Source organism: Physeter macrocephalus, chromosome 16, assembly GCF_002837175.3.
Source record: "Physeter macrocephalus isolate SW-GA chromosome 16, ASM283717v5, whole genome shotgun sequence".
NCBI lineage: Eukaryota > Metazoa > Chordata > Mammalia > Artiodactyla > Physeteridae > Physeter > Physeter macrocephalus.
This window is the reverse complement of record NC_041229.1, coordinates 4,106,213-4,121,997: the sequence shown is the minus strand read 5'-3', so window position 1 is coordinate 4,121,997 and position 15,785 is coordinate 4,106,213. Positions and strand designations below refer to the sequence as shown.

Here is a 15,785-nt window from a genome sequence, read left to right as displayed (position 1 = left end):
GAGGGAGGGAGGGCGCTGACTGGGCAGTCCAAAGAGGAGGGGGCCTTTAATAGGCTCGCCCAGCGCCTGGTTTGCGGCGCTGCGAGCGGAGCGGCTGCGGTTCGGAGGAGCGGCCGACACCTCCCTCTAGTTCTCGGCTGCAAGTCTTCGTCCTTGCACTTGACAGCGATTGTACTTAAGCTCCCAGGGCGCGCTTTGCTTGGAAAGGCACAGGTAGGAGGCGCGAACTGCCCGGTGCACGCTCGCTGCTCTGCGAGGAGTCTCCCTCCCCGGGGCTCCCCTTTCTGGGAGCTGCGGGCGGTCCCAGGCGTCGGTGGTTCCGGTGTACGGGCTGCGAGGAGACAGCGCCGGCGGCCGGGGAGCCGGCCGAGCCCTGCGCAGAGCGCTGCTGTGCGCTGCCCGGCGCCATGCTTCTGCTGGGCATCTTAACGCTGGCTCTCGCCGGGGCACCCGCTGGCGGCTCAGAGCCAGAGCGAGAGGTGGTGGTCCCCATCCGCCTGGACCCGGACATCAACGGCCGCCACTACGACTGGCGGGGTCCCCAGGACTCCGGGGATCAGGGACTCATTTTTCAGATCACAGCATTTCAGGAGGACTTTTACCTACACCTGACGCCGGATGCTCAGTTCCTGGCGCCCGCCTTCGCCACTGAGCATCTGGGCGTCCCCCTCCAGGGACTCATCGGCAGCTCTCCGGACTTGCGACGGTGCTTCTACTCTGGGGACGTGAATGCCGAGCCAGACTCGTTCGCCGCCCTGAGCCTGTGCGGGGGGCTACGCGGAGCCTTTGGCTACCGAGGCGCCGAGTACGTCATTAGCCCGCTGCCCAACGCCGGGGCGCCGGCGGCGCAGCGCAACAGCCAGGGCGCACACCTCCTGCAGCGCCGGGGCACCCCCGGAGGGCCTCCCGCAGATCCCAAGTCTCGCTGCGGGGTGGCCTCAGGCTGGAACCCCTCCATCCTGCGGGCCCTGGACCCTTACAAGCCTCAGCGGATCGGCTTAGGGGAGGGTCGCAGCCCGCGCAGGTCCGGGCGCGCCAAGCGCTTCGTGTCTATCCCGCGGTACGTGGAGACGCTGGTGGTGGCGGACGAGTCGATGGTCAAGTTCCACGGCGCGGACTTGGAGCATTATCTGCTGACGCTGCTGGCCACGGCGGCGCGACTCTACCGCCATCCCAGCATCCTCAACCCCATCAACATCGTCGTGGTCAAGGTGCTGCTTCTCGGAGACCGCGACACGGGGCCCAAGGTCACGGGCAACGCGGCCCTGACGCTGCGCAACTTCTGCGCGTGGCAGAAGAAGTTGAACAAAGTGAGTGACAAGCACCCTGAGTACTGGGACACTGCCATCCTCTTCACCCGGCAGGTGAGTTGATTTGTCACCTCTTTGGACCCAGAGAGCCCCCACTTTTGGGGGGGAGGTCACTGCCCTTAACTCTCTAAATGCCCTCTGCGGCGCGCAGTCACCTCCATCCCCCACCCCCGAGTTGAAATCTCGTTGATCTCTTCCGACTGCCACTCTGGACCCTCCGGGGAGAGCCGGCTCCTAGGCTCGGTGGGGCTCCGGCTCTTGTGCATCCGGATGCACGTGGGCACTCAGAGGAACGCCTGCTCCTTCGGAAGGTGTAGGCCCGGCGCGGCCAATGAGCGCCTCCGGGATCCGGCGCCGAGGGGCCGGAACCCAGGAAGTTTCCGCCCCGAAGCCGCAGTTTGTCTCCAAGGCAGATAGGAGGCGCTCTGAGGATGGCGTTGGCGAGGTCCGCCCCTGCTGTAAGGGGGCATCTAAGTCCTTTCGGAAATATCCTTCCGAGGCTTCTTTTTTTCTGCTTGGGGAACTGGAAGTTGAGCGCCTGCTGCTTTTCTCGTGGGTAACATGTCGCGTTATCCTCTATCTGTCCTGGGCCTGGGAAAGCTGGATTGGGATAGAGGGGCTCGTTTGGGATTTTTCGTGGGTTGCAGTGAAAGGACAGACTCAAGTACAGGCAGCATTTCTGTCTTCCTTGCTGCTTCTCTTACACCCGTCTGTGCTGGGCCTGTCTCCTCTTTGAGGAGCTTCTGGTCCATTTAGAGCAGGCAAACAGTTTGAGGCTTGGAGTTTCAAGTGGAGCTTCACTTAGAGCTGAGTTGAGAACATCTCTTTCACTTTTCCCGTATCCCTGTTGGTGGAGTTGACCCTGTGCCCTGATGTAGGCTCTGGGCAGAGCAGGCAGGGCTGCTCATGACCCAGACTCACTGACACTCCTATGACGGTGCTTGACTACAGGGCTCCAGCTTCTGGCCCTGGCAGTGCGGAAGTGGAGTGAGCTCAGGGCAGAGCATCTGGAGATCCCAGCTGCAGGGTTGGAAAGATACTGAGTCTTGGGATTAGAAAGACAGATCAAAAAAGCAGATCAGAAAAGCAGCTCTGCCTTTTGCTATGGATCTATTGAAAATTTAGATTCATAGATGTTGCAGTGACTGGGTGCTGTGTTTTTGGGTTCTTGAAATTTCTCAGATACAGGAGACTGGGAGGAAAGCGAGCATCCATGTGACCTGCTGCTCCCTCTGACTTGGGGGGCTGTGGTTTGAATCTGTGCCAGGCTCTTGTTCTGTTGACATCATAACCACAGGCTTCTGGGGGTGGCAAGGAATCCTTGGGTACCTATGGGGCCCTGACTCTCCACTGTATCCAGATGGACTGGCGCGCATGGGGCTGGAACAGGAGCTGAAGACTTCCACGCTAACCCATTTGGCACAGCTGGTCCCTTCCTGGAACTAAACTTCCTCCTTTCCCAGCCTTCTCCTCCCACCACCTGGTTCCTCCAGGGAGGCCTTTGGCTCGAGTCCGTTTCCTTGCGCTCATTCTTCCAACTGAGGTCTGTGGAGCCGTCGCTGCCCAGCCCCTACGAGCAGTGCCTGAGTCAGGGGGAAGCTGCAAAGGAGGTGGCTTCAACCTCTGCACACAGCCCAACTCGGCAGTCAGATGGCTGGGGAAAAAGCAAAGGCCAAGAACAGGATCTCTTAATGGGCAAAGCAGCTGTTGCCCCATCTGCTACCTGGGATGCCCCTGTGGAGGCCATCCACTGGTCTAAAGTAACAGACCTCCGTCTCTACTGCCTGGCGGTGAGGCTGACTTTTGGAACCAGCCCTAGGAAGAGCACTCCTGCTGGGAATATGGGCCATGCCGTCAGAAGGATCCGCCTTTTGAAGAAGAAGCAATCAAACAGCGTGACAGCTTCTGTTTGTCAGCGGTGTGTGCTAGACCTCCCCTAGGGGGCTATGTTGACCATGCATAATGGGTACAAGATGTCTGACCACTTGGGTCGGAAGCAGGGATGTGCACGGTGTGACTCTCAGAAGCTGTCTTTCCCTTAGGCGTGGAGAGGGCAAAGCCAGAGGGTGGGGAGGCTGTGTCGGCAGGCCCGTCATGCAGGTATGTGCTTCATGCTTCAGAGCAAACGTCTCTTCTCCACCTCCTGGCCAGTACAGACTTCAGGGCCTGCTGCATTGCCAGAGTCTCAGGAACGGCTCATTCCTGAGCTCCCTGGGGAAGGTACAGTATGAGATGAGAACACCAGCGCGCAGCTGCTCTTTCTAGACGGAGGCCGACGTGGTCTCCAGGAACCTGGAGCCTCCTCTCCGCTCCAACGCAAGAGGGACTTTTGTCTTACTTTGTAAGGGTGGGGAGTAATCCTTTAAATCAGATGTGTGCGCTTCTCTGCTTAAACCCTATTTATTGGAATAGTGGTGTAATCAATGCTTTTTCAAACTAAAATTTGAAAAGAATATATATAATTTGTTTGGATAAGACGTTTTTGAGAAAGGTGCTTATTTTGTAAATTACCTTTTGTTTCTAAAGGACCTTGAACTGACGGACATCGTTTATTTTTTGTTGTTGTTGTCGTTTTTAACATTTATTTATTTATTTGGCTGCACCGGGTCTTAGTTGCAGCACGTGGAATCTTCGTTGCTGTGTCTGGGATCTTTAGTTGCAGCATGTGGACTCTTAGTTGTGGCATGCGGGATCTAGTTCCCTGACCAGGGATCGAACCGGGGCCGCCTGCATTGGGAGTGTGGAGTCTTAACCACTGGACCTCCAGGGAAGTCCCTTTAGAGTCACCTATTTCTTGGTTGCCCCAGAGAAATTGGAAAAATGGCGATTGCCTCTTTCTGATTGCACTCTGGTTATGTTTCTCACGGGGAGGAAGCAGTTAGGAAGGGGTCGGGCTTGGCCGGACAGTACTTCCTCCTGTGAGGAAGAGGTGAGAGCAGCTCCAGGGAGCTCCTGGTGCTGCGGTGCCCAGCAGAGAGCAGGAGGAGGGCAGGCCCGGCAGGCGTGGAGTTCTCCTCCGACGTCTCAGAGCTGCAGCGGTGGAAACAAGCCTGGGCCAGGCTGTGGGGAGCCTGCTGTCCCCTTGGCAGGCAGATGGAGGGCTGTGAGGTATTGAAATCAAAACACTGGGAAGATGAGACCCAGGGAGGATCCTTTACTTCCACAAAGGAGAAACAATGGATCCTACAGCAAGGATTTTGACAATTTGGGGAGTTTCCTTAAAGATTCAGAATAAGTCCGTTCCCGCAGCAAGAGTGCACGTTGGATTCTGCAAAGCGATCAGCCTCCAGCTCATAACAGCAGGGTGAGGTCACATAGGACTGGAACCAGGATCTGTGGAGAATGAGAGCCAGCCATTCTGTGTGGACATTTACTTCTGAGAGGAGGAGTTTCTATGGCTTCTGCTGTGCTGGGCAGTGGTCCAGTGGGACTGCACTTCTCTGGGTCTTCTCTCTCTTTAGGTCTAGTGCTTCTGCTGTTTGGGCAACTGTGGTCCAATGGCTTCCATTCATTTATCCATACATTCTCGTAACACTTATCGAGCATCTATTATTTCTGGTACTGTACTGGGCTGTGGAGCTACAGATACTCCTAAGATGTGGCCTCTGGCCTCCAGGAATTCACTGTGTGTCAGGGACCCCTGACAAGGAAACAACCCATTACAATGCGGTGTAAGTAAGTGCCCTGGCGAAGGCTCGGACCGTGTCTTCTGGAAGCCCAGAGGGGGGTCTTTCTCTTTAACACTGGAGTCTGGAAGCTGAGGACAAGGGACAAACAGATGCTGGACCAAAGGAAAGGCAAGAAGGAAGGAGGTGGTGGTGATGGGACAGAAAGCTTGTTTTCTATCTTGCAGGAGGCCCTTCCTTCAGGCCACCTTCTGGTTTGCTATTTGTGACATTTCTTCCATGGGACTGGCTGTTTTTTAGGATTCATAGTTTGTGGGTTTTTTTTTTTTTTTTTTTTTTTTTTTTTGCGGTACGTGGGCCTCTCACTGTCGAGGCCTCTCTTGTTGTGGAGCACAGGCTCAGCGGCCACGGCTCACGGGCCCAGCCGCTCCGCGGCACGTGGGATCTCCCCGGACCGGGGCACGAACCCGTGTCCCCCGCATCGGCGGGCGGACTCTCAACCACTGTGCCACCAGGAAAGCCCTATTTCTGTTTTTGTAAATAAGTTCATTTGTATCATTCTGTTGCATTCCACATATAAGTGATATTATATGATATTTGTCTTTCTCTGTCTGGCTTACTTCACTTAGTATGACAATCTCTAGCTCCATCCATGTTGCTGCAAATGGCATTATTTCAATTCTTTTTTATGGCTGAGTAATAGTCCATTGTATAAATATACCACATCTTCTTTATCCATTCATCTGTGGAGAGACATTTAGGTTGCTTCCAGGTCCTGGCTATTGTAAATAGTGTTGCTATAACCTTGGGGCACCTGTATCTTTTCGAATTAGAGTTTTTGTCTTTTGTGAGAAGCTTTTTTGAAGTCAGGTCTTGGAGGAAGTTGTTAGCAGAGAGAGAGAGAGAGAGAGAGACAGCTGTAGATTTGGCATTTAATAGTTTGTAAATCTTTACCACTAAATGGAAGCTCAACCCCACTCCTTCTGGGAGGGGGGAGGAGGAGAGATGATCCTCCCCGGCCTGTAGGCTGATAGTTCTTCTGCCCCAGTCTCTTACTTACAGCAAATAAGCAAGCCGGGAGTGATGGGGGAGGGTGGGGAGGAAGTTTGGAAGGAGGAATGTGCCCTGGAATCTTTTCTTTCTTTTTTTACACTCTGGTTAGTCAGGAAGGCCAGCGAGGTCGGCCCCTCGGTAGGTCCTGCCCTTTGCCAGCCTTTCAACGTCTCTGTAGATGTTGGCCTCACGCGGGGCCCTCACGCTCACCTTGCTGTGACACCTTGCCCGGGTCGCAGGGCGCAATGGAAAGAACACAAGGTGTGGAGTCAGGCAGAGCTGAGTTGGGACCCTGGCCCTTGCACTTGCGCTTTCAGCAATGACAGTGAGCGAATCAGCTGTTTGAACTACTCTCCCCTCATCTGTAAAACAAGGATAATGATGACAAGGGTACCCGACTGGCAGGGCTGTTGAGGGGACGAGCTACTGAGTGTTCCAGAATTGGTGCCCAGTTACGGCAGCTGAAACCATCGCTGCCTGAGTCTTGCTCAGTATATTTGCTCTTTGTCCAGTCATTACCGATGGGTCCCTGGCCAGAGCTTAGGTTTGAGGCGGCCCTGCTTCAAAGCATTCTGCCCCATCCCCCTGCAGGTATGCCCAACACTTCCTATTTGTGTGGAAACTCTGGGCCCCACGGCTGCCAGTCCCACTGATCTTCCGGGCAGGACCTCTCTACATCTTTGCAGCCCCTCCGATGGGCCCATGCGTGTCGCCATTGTTCAGGGTGTTCGCGGGAGGGGGGTGCTGATGCAGTGAAAGGACCACAGAGCTCTGAGTGCTCAGGTAGTTTCACCTCCCTTCCCGGGGGCTGTTCATCCAACTTTTGAGGCTGCAGGGTTGGGAGAGGGAGACTCGGGTTCTTTGGCGTTTCATCTTGGCTCTTTGCCATCAGGCTTTGCCCAGGAGGAGCCGGCGGATGGCGCACGGCAGGGCTGGGGTCAGTGTGTCTGTGCAGGTGTGGGGCTGGGAGTCTGGCGCAGACCCCGTTTCCAGAGCACTCGTGGCCTTTAATCCTGCCTTCCCCTCTCCCCGGGCCTCTCCGGCCTCTCCCCACCTGTGACCCGCCTGCGCTCTGGGGACAGGGGGTCCGGAATGGACGACCTTACCCTCTTGAGGACCACCCCCCCCAGCCCCTTTGTTCTTTGGGAGCACGTGCCCTGGAAGTAGCATGCAAGGGTGGGGAGGGCCCAGCTCTGCTGATGCACTGCCTGGGTTCAGCCCTCCCTCGGCCCCGCCCTCCTAGTCTAACCTGGGCTTGCCGTTTGACCCTGGGCTGGCTACGCATCTTCTCTGGGTCTCATCTGTAGAACGTGGCCTGGTGATGGCATCTCCTTCATAAAGCTGCTGTGAGGATTCTGTAAGCGAGCAGGTACAGCGCTCAGAATAGCGTCTGTGCATGAAGGCCAGCTACTGTTGGACGTGTTACACACCTTTCCTTGAAGTGACGGCTTCTGGAGAAAGTTGTTTGGTCTTCCTGCAGTGAGGTTGCTCTGCTTCCTCAATGATGTAATTCTTGTTTGGTTTCGTCCATCTCTTGCTGGGATACCACTTTGTATATCTTGAGGTGTTTATAGCCCAGTGGAACAGAATCTGCTGATAGAAGCTGCCTGGGTGAGCTAACCTCTTCTTCCAGGCGTCCTGAGTCACACTGCACAGGCACTGAACTGCTAGATTTTTTTTCTTCTAGCAAAGCCACGCCCTCCCATCCTTGGAGATTACAAACAGAAGTGGATTCTGAGTTGGGTGAAGAAGTCCAGTGACGCCTGAGAGATTCAGCTGGGTAACAAGCTGTGCGGCAATGTTAATACAAGCGCAGGGTGGTTTCACCAGCGATTAGGATACCCTAACTCGTGTGGTACCATCCCGACCAAAGGCCACTGCTGGCCTGGTGTCAAAAGGCATGGATGCGGACCCCATTCTTTACGTCATAGTGGCATGGCCTTGGGGGAGTGATCTTAGCGCACGGAGCCTCAGTTTCCTCACCTGCAGAATGAGAGGGTGGCTCTGCAGTTCTGTGAGTAGAATTCTTGGAAGCTTTGACGTGGCCGTGAACATGAGTGCTGGCTCGCACGCGTAGGAGTTCAGTGTGAGCAGGAAGTTGGCTCCATCAGAACATGTATCTTCTGCCACATTAAAAAAATGAATGTGCTTGATTTTTGTGGGTCTCCCTCTCTTCCTACCGTTGAAAACACGAGCATCTCAGCAGATGGCGGGGGAAGTGGGAGGGGGTGGAAGGAAGGCCGTGAGGAAGGCAGCTGCCGGGGAGGTGTGGTGCGTGTGTAGCTCACAATCTTGGTAAACACGGGATGGGCCGCTGCGAGGTGTTATCCTTATTTATTGATTTGTTTCCAAAATCTGGCTCTAGTCCTAAATTATTTTTTATAAAAAGAGACAATTAGAAAAGAATAATCCAGGAGGATTAAGTTCTTGGCCAAGATGATTCTTGGGTCATTTGGAAAGGCAGTTGCAGCTACAAGAAGTGGCAAATCACCAGAAATAGTGAGGGGCTGGGCTGGGCGGTGCCTACGCCCTCCAGGTGGAAGGAACCAGAACCGTTTCAGTTTCTGGAGACAAGTGCCTGAGCTGAAGAGGTTAAGGCAGCTTGAGTGCATCTGAGTTCGTTCCAGAAGGGTGGAGACACACAGGGCCACAAACGAGGCACCATGGGACCCTGCACAGCCACCTGTGGGAGTTCAAAGTGTGGAGGCCCAGCGAGGCTCCATCTGAGTCCTGACTCGGGGCAAAGGGCCAGGCAGAGGACCAGGCAGCACCTCTGACCCCAAGCAGCTGGTCTTCCCACAGCGATGGGCTGGGTACTGCGGGACAGCTGCTGTCAGCTGCGTCAGACCCTCAGGAAGTTTGCCGGCTCTTGCCTCGTTCTTCTTGTTTGATCCAGGGAAACTGGGATTTCTTGACGGAAAGAACAGGTTGCTCCTGGCCACGAAGGGCCTGCAGCTGCATGTCTGCTTCAGAGAGAATCCGCACTCCCCGAGAGGAAGGCGGCTTTTGGCTTTCAGGACCTCCTGACCACAGAGGCAGGCTGCCCCGTGGCCGCCAGACTCTGGCCTGAGCTCTCACTCTGCTCCAGCCTTTTCTGCTGAGCAGGGCAGGGGATGGGCCTCTGAATCTCCATGTGGGTGACTTCACGTTTCTGTGACTCAGTTTTATCAACTACACAGCATGGGTCAGCAGACCAGATCAGCTTTAGGGTTCTTTCCATTCTACAAGCAGACCGTTCTGGGTGTTCCTTTTATAACCCAGAGGCCGGTGGGGGCGGGGGAGGGGCTGAGCGCCCCGGGGTCAGGAAGGAGCAGAGGCTTCAGGTGCTGGGACCGGCTGGGTTTTAGTTGGGAGCTGGCCCTTCCCCAGAGGAGGAGAACGAGGGGACAGGAGTGACTTGCCCAAAGGGACACACCTGCAGCGTGATGGGCCAGGACCAGACTCTGGGCTTCTTGGTGCTTGTCGCCGTGACCTCTCGTACACAAGGCTAGTGCTGGGCGCACATGGCGGCCCGGGGACAGTGTGACATCTCGTCCTGCAGGCTCTCCCCACGGGCTGTGACCGCCAGGCTAGAACTTTCAGCGGCGGCCACCTTCGTGGGCTCCTGTGCTCTCGTGCCCGCCTCTGCCCCAGCACGAGCCTCCTGCCTCCCTTCCGTCCTCCGCTCCCAGGCCGCTGCACCGGCCCAGCCTGCTCCGGGGCGCCACGCTCCCTCAACCAGCGGTCAGGGGCGCCTGCCCCGCGCCAGCCCCGTGCGTCCTCACAGCAGGTGTTTCCTGGGTTTCAGAACTCTGGCGGAGGGAGAACCTTCTGGGGAGCGAGCCTTTGGAGAGGGAAGGGGACTTGGAAGAGACCGGAATTCGAGGTCCCCCCGGGGGCTCCCAGAAGGGACAGAGGAGCCGTGAGCAAGTGTGGGACAGCCTTTTACCCGCCAGCGACCCGGGTGCCCTCGGGTTCAGTCTGATCACCCTGGAAGCTCTCTGGCCGGAATCACTGTGAACTCATGAGGAGGTGTGACTGTCACCTGACCGTGAGAAGCCAAGTCTGACTGCTCAGGTGGTAAACTTCTGAGCGCTTGGGATTAAATTTTGCTGATTTTCTGTACTGTGACCACGTTTCCTCCTATGCTCCCTGGCCCCCCTCACACGCCCTGGCTGCCCACCTTTTCCCCGCGTCAGCACACGTGCACACACACACACACACACACACACACACACACAGGCACACATACCCCCCTAGGGAGACGCACAGCTGAGGACAGCTCTCTGTGCCTGTTGTGTGAGCCCCTGGGCTCCCGGGGGACACACCCGCAGTGCGTGGTCTCAGGAGACGCTGAGTAAACAGCCGCGATGAGGCGGACAGAGGGTGACTGTCCAGTCCTCAGACCCTGACTGGGACTTGAGCTCCTCTGAGCTTCAGGGGAGTCTGAAGAGGTGTCTGTGGAGGGTGATGGTGGCAGTCGTTACCCTAGTGGATGCTGGAGGATTAACGAGCACTATGTGTGTCAGGTGCAGGCCCGGGGTCAGCATTTACTCGGTCACTGCCGCGATCAGCTGTGATCATGAGTCGCGGTCTCCACCGTCGACAAATGGCTGTGATAATACCTCCGCCTCCTCAGACTGTGGTGGGGGTTACACGAGATGCTGCATGTCAGCTTCGTGTAAACTGTCAAATGCCCTCCACGTTAGAGGCAGGGATGTGATGTAGAGAGTACCCGTGTCACCCGTTCAAAGTCTCTTCTCAGGAGGAGCCGAATGTGTACAGGTGTCTCATCCTATTGCTAACTCCGGGCTCCGAAGGCACCTGGATGCGTTGCTGGCCCGTAACGCTCCTGAGTCCTGCGAGCTGTGCCCCCAGGAGACCCTTCCACATCCGTGAAGTGTATTCCGTCCGGGCTGCCAGAGGCTCCGGCCCCGCTGCAGGCTGTTTCAGTACCGAAAGAGGGACCTTCCGGCTTAGGTCATGACTCATGTAATGTGTCTTCTCTGGAGCGGCCGTGGAGCCCGTGGTCCCCCAAGCCTCTGTGGCCAGTGGAGCTGGGTCTGCATCCGGGCTTGTCTCTGCCTTGCTCTGCCTACTCCCAGCCTGCGGAAGCTGGGCCTTGGGCAGGGCGGGCCCTTGGCCAGTGACCCTCTGGCTGAGAGTCTGAGCTTAATTCATGGTGGTCTAAAGGCAGTCCCTCATCAAGGATCGAGGCTCCCAGAGGCGACCCTGGCTGGGGTGGTGCCGGCCTCCACCCCCTCCTGCCCAGTTAGCCACGACCAGAACCTCACCCGGCTGGGGAGTCGCCGTTTTTGGGGCTGGAAGGCTGTGTCTATAGAAAGCAACGGTCCTTTCAGTGTAATCCTGTACCTCCTAATTTCCTCCCAGGGCCTCCCTGGGTAGGATTTGGGTCGCGTCTTCTCAGCGAGCCACCGAGCTTCCCTCCTGAGGCTTTTTCCCTGCGTGCATTCCATGAATGACAGCCCTGCAGTCCCCTGGGCAAAGGGCCTGGCTGGGAAGTGCCCCTCCTTCCCATCTGGTCCTTCTGTTACGTCTCTTACTTCTGGCCGGCTTCTGCTTCTCCCCCACCTGGGCAGGACCTGTGCGGGGCCACCACCTGTGACACGCTGGGCATGGCCGACGTGGGCACCATGTGCGACCCCAAGAGAAGCTGCTCCGTGATCGAGGACGACGGGCTTCCCTCGGCCTTCACCACCGCCCACGAGCTGGGTGAGGCTGGGGGCTCTTGGGGGAGGGAGGAGAGTGCCCTTCTGGGTTTGCACCGGGTGTTCTGGGCAGGGGTAGACATCTATCTTTGCTCCCTTGGGCTCCTTCCTCAGGGTCAGAGTCGCCCTCGGTGATGGCTCACTTTCCCGATCGCCCCAGCCCAGGTGGCCGGTGACACTGTCTGTGTCGGTCAGCGGTCAGAGCGTCTCATCAACTAGGGGCCAAGGGGAGAGTACGTACCCTACCCCGCTGTCCTCACTGAGCCCACAGCCGGTGGGCAGGGCAGGACCTGTGAGATCATGCTCTCTCTCTCTCTGTTTTTTTACTATAACAGCAATAAAACCCCAACGTGATTTTTTAAAAAAAATATTTATTTATTTATTTGGTTGCACCGGGCCTTCGCTGTGGCAGATGGCTTCCTTAGTCGCGGCTCGTGGGCTCCTTAGTTGTAGCATGCAGGCTCCTTAGGTGCGGCATGTACGTGGGATCTTAGTTCCCTGACCAGGGAATGAACCTGCGCCCCCTACATTGGGAGCGTGGAGTCTTATCCACTGCGCCACCGGGGAGGTCCCCAGGAACATGATCTTGAGGACACTTGCAAGCAATCTACCGTTAGGCAGAAATGACCCGCCTGAAAGCCGTAGACATGGGTCCTCTAGCTCCCGCCCCCCACCCGCCCCTCGAGCTGCTCCACGCTCGCCCGCGTGCCGCCCTCTGAGGCCTCTCGCCTCCCCCGCAGGCCACGTGTTCAACATGCCCCACGACAACGTGAAGGTGTGCGAGGAGGTGTTCGGGAAGCTCCGGGGCAACCACATGATGTCCCCGACGCTCATCCAGATCGACCGCGCCAACCCCTGGTCGGCCTGCAGCGCCGCCATCGTCACCGACTTCCTGGACAGCGGGCACGGTAAGCGGGGCCCCAGGGAGGCGGGCTCGGCCCCGTCCCGTCTGTGCCCCGTGACCCACGGCGTCTGACGGGGCCCATTCCGTTCCCCTGGCTTCATCCCTGCTCCCTTCGAGACCCCTGCGCTGGCCATGGCCACCTTTCTGGCTCGCCCCTGATGAGCGCCCTCTGCCCCCTGCAGGCGACTGCCTTCTGGACGAGCCCAGCAAGCCCGTGTCCCTGCCCGAGGACCTGCCGGGTGCCAGCTACCCCCTGAGCCAGCAGTGCGAGCTGGCCTTCGGCGTGGGCTCCAAGCCCTGCCCCTACATGCAGCGCTGCAGCAAGCTGTGGTGCACGGGCAAGGCCAAGGGCCAGACGCTGTGCCAGACCCGCCACTTCCCCTGGGCCGACGGCACCAGCTGCGGGGACGGCAGCTTCTGCCTCAAGGGGGCCTGTGTGGAGAGACGCAGCCTCAGCAAGCACAGGGTGAGTGGGCTGGGGGGCGGGGGGTGGACTCCGGGGACCTGCCCTGGGGACCAGCCCCGGCACACACTGCTGTGTGGCCGTAACTGTATCTCACTGCTGCTCTGTGCCTCGATTGCCCTGGCTGTGGTCCTGGCCCCTTCTTTTTATTTTTCTTTTGCGGTACGCGGGCCTCTCACGGCTGTGGCCTCTCCCGTTGCGGAGCACAGGCTCAGTGGCCACGGCTCACGGGCCCAGCTGCTCCGCGGCACGTGGGATCTTCCCGGACCGGGGCACGAACCCGCGTCCCCTGCATCGGCAGGCGGACTCCCAACCACTGCGCCACCAGGGAAGCCCCTGGCCCCTTCTTGACTCCAAAACCGGAGAGAAAAGATGAGGCAGGTCAGAGAAACTGGTGAGGCCGTAGGCAGGTGGGGTGCTTTCCCAGGGGCAGCGGGCCCGGCCCTGAGCTGCACCCTGGGAGGAACTCTGGAGCCCAACACCTGGCTCATTGCCCGCTCCTTCCTTTCTGCCCTCAGCGGGTGTTTCATGGCCAGGGAGCCGTGGGCTCAAGATGAGCCGGGCTCAGAACCCTATTTGTTACATCCCGAACCAAGCTTCAGTTTCTGTTGTGACTGGTCGTTTTTGAAGTTGAAACATAAATGAACAAAAGTTATTTTTTCCCGATAAATAGGAATAGCAACCAAACCGGAACAAATTCAGAATCCAAATATTCTCTGAATATAATAAGAACTTTATTTTCTCCAGATCTTGGTTTGGGATAGCAAAGGGATTTGTGCTTTTCCACCAAAAGGAATAAGAAAGAGGCCCATCTTCTCCCTTGATCCTGGCAGGGATTGTCCAGCCCTCTCCTGCCCCTGCCTTGGCCACGGGAGGGCTTGCCTTGGGGTTTTATGTACTCAGAGGCCATGGATCAATAATAAAAAAGCATTCACCAAGCACTTTATCCATTGCCCTGAGATGGGCATGGTACAGGATTATGTAGACTCTTCTGTGTTCTGGGAATATACGTTTAATTAAAGCTTCATTCATTCATTAGGCAACAACCCACTCTATTCAGGGATCTGGGTAAAGTACTGTGGTGGTCAGAAAAACGAATGAAACATGGGCCATGTCAGAGAGGGCTCACAGTCTAGTGGGGAAGCTAGAAATGTAACTGCAAGCCAAGACGCAGAGGGGTGTGTGCTGTGTGTTGAGACAGAGTGCGAGAATGTGTCATGAAGAACAGGGATGAGAGATTAATGATGATTAGAAGGGCCTGAATAAGCCTTGATGAGGAGGTGGGATTTGAAGAGAGCCTCAAGGGATGAGTAGGGTCTCAACAGGCAGAGCTGGAGCCGAGTCCGGGAGGTGGGCTGAGCTGGAGGCTTGCGTGGATGAGCACTCCATTGGGGGCATCTTTGGGAGGGTGGTTTGCTACTAGCCCATAGTTGCCTTGACCACCGGCCTGATGCATTGAGGCTGGAAGGTCCTGAGGACAGGCCAGTCACTGCCAGTTCCTTCTCTTGGGAAGATGAGTCGGAGGATAAAGAGATGGGTCAGGGGGATACTGGATGCAGGAAATGTGATGCGAGAAGCTCTCTGGACCTCTCAATCCATCAGGAGCCAAATCCACTCTATCCTCAACCTTCTTTCTGAGAGGACTGTCCCTCCTCCACCCTGGCCCTTTAGGGAGGACACTGCCTTCACCAGCCAAGGTCAAAGCACAAAGCTTGTCCTACTAATCACCCCAGAGATCTCATTTCAGGGGTCCCACTCTGTCCACTGAAGCCCTATTTTCCCAGCTCACGCCCTCCAGTTTTGGGACTCCAGCAATTCTTCAGTCCCATCTGACCTACAGTCCCTTGATCCAACATCTTTCCATCATCCCTCAGGCTTCTCAGGCCCTCACCAGCCTCTTATTGAGCTGAGACACAGTGGTCCATTGTTGGGACCACTCCTGCACGTACACTCCTCTGCCCCCATCCCCATTCATCGTACTCACTGGGCTAAGCCACCACCCTGGTGGCATCCGGCTCCCTCACCTTCTCAGTGGTGCCAGCGTAGGTGAACATGGCCGGAGAAGCACACGCAGTCCTCCTCGCCAGCCTCAGCTTGAATCAATGACCTGGACACTGCGGTGGGCCTGTCCTGCCGCCGAGGGGTCACATCACGTTTCATTTCCTGAGTTCTCACTCTCCCAACCACCTAAGCTGTTACTTCACACCTTCACTTCTCTCTTCCATGACCAGCTCTTTCTTCCTCATTTTTCACTTTTGCCAGTGACCCTTCTTCCTCTTTCCCTAAGAAAAACGAAGCATTTAAGCTATCAGACGTGAACTCCCACCAGCTCCCAGCACCGCGTCGCCCGTCGGACCTGCTCCTGCGCCCACGGCGCTGCCTTTCCTCCTGCACAGTGGACGAGCTGCCCACACGCTCACCTGAGGCCAGGCTTTGTGCTTCGCACTCCGATGCCCTCCTCTCCCGTCTCTTCAAGGAAAGCACCCCGTCAATCTCCTCTCTCTCTCCCGCGGCATCGGTTTTTTTGTTGTGGTTTTTTTTTTTTGCGGTACGTGGGCCTCTCACTGCCGTGGCCTCTCCCGCTGCGGAGCACAGGCTCCGGACGCGCAGGCCCAGCGGCCATGGCTCACGGGCCCAGCCGCTCCGCGGCACGTGGGGTCTTCCCGGACCGGGGCACGAACCCGTGTCCCCCGCATCGGCAGGCGGACTCTCAACCACTGC

At 57.0% G+C, this 15,785-nt stretch overlaps 1 protein-coding gene across 1 annotated transcript in view; it reads left to right on the top strand.

The window, feature by feature from the left end:
* The first annotated feature begins 322 nt into the window (after window positions 1-322).
* ADAMTS15 (ADAM metallopeptidase with thrombospondin type 1 motif 15) overlaps window positions 323-15,785 on the top strand; it is a 23,756-nt gene continuing 8,293 nt past the window's right edge. Inside the window, exons 1-4 of the mRNA XM_024131355.2 lie at window positions 323-1,364; window positions 11,569-11,701; window positions 12,438-12,605; window positions 12,784-13,067. Of these exons, the coding sequence (XP_023987123.1) occupies window positions 408-1,364; window positions 11,569-11,701; window positions 12,438-12,605; window positions 12,784-13,067 (1,542 nt within the window). The 5' untranslated portion in view covers window positions 323-407. The remainder of the gene's footprint in view (window positions 1,365-11,568; window positions 11,702-12,437; window positions 12,606-12,783; window positions 13,068-15,785) is intronic.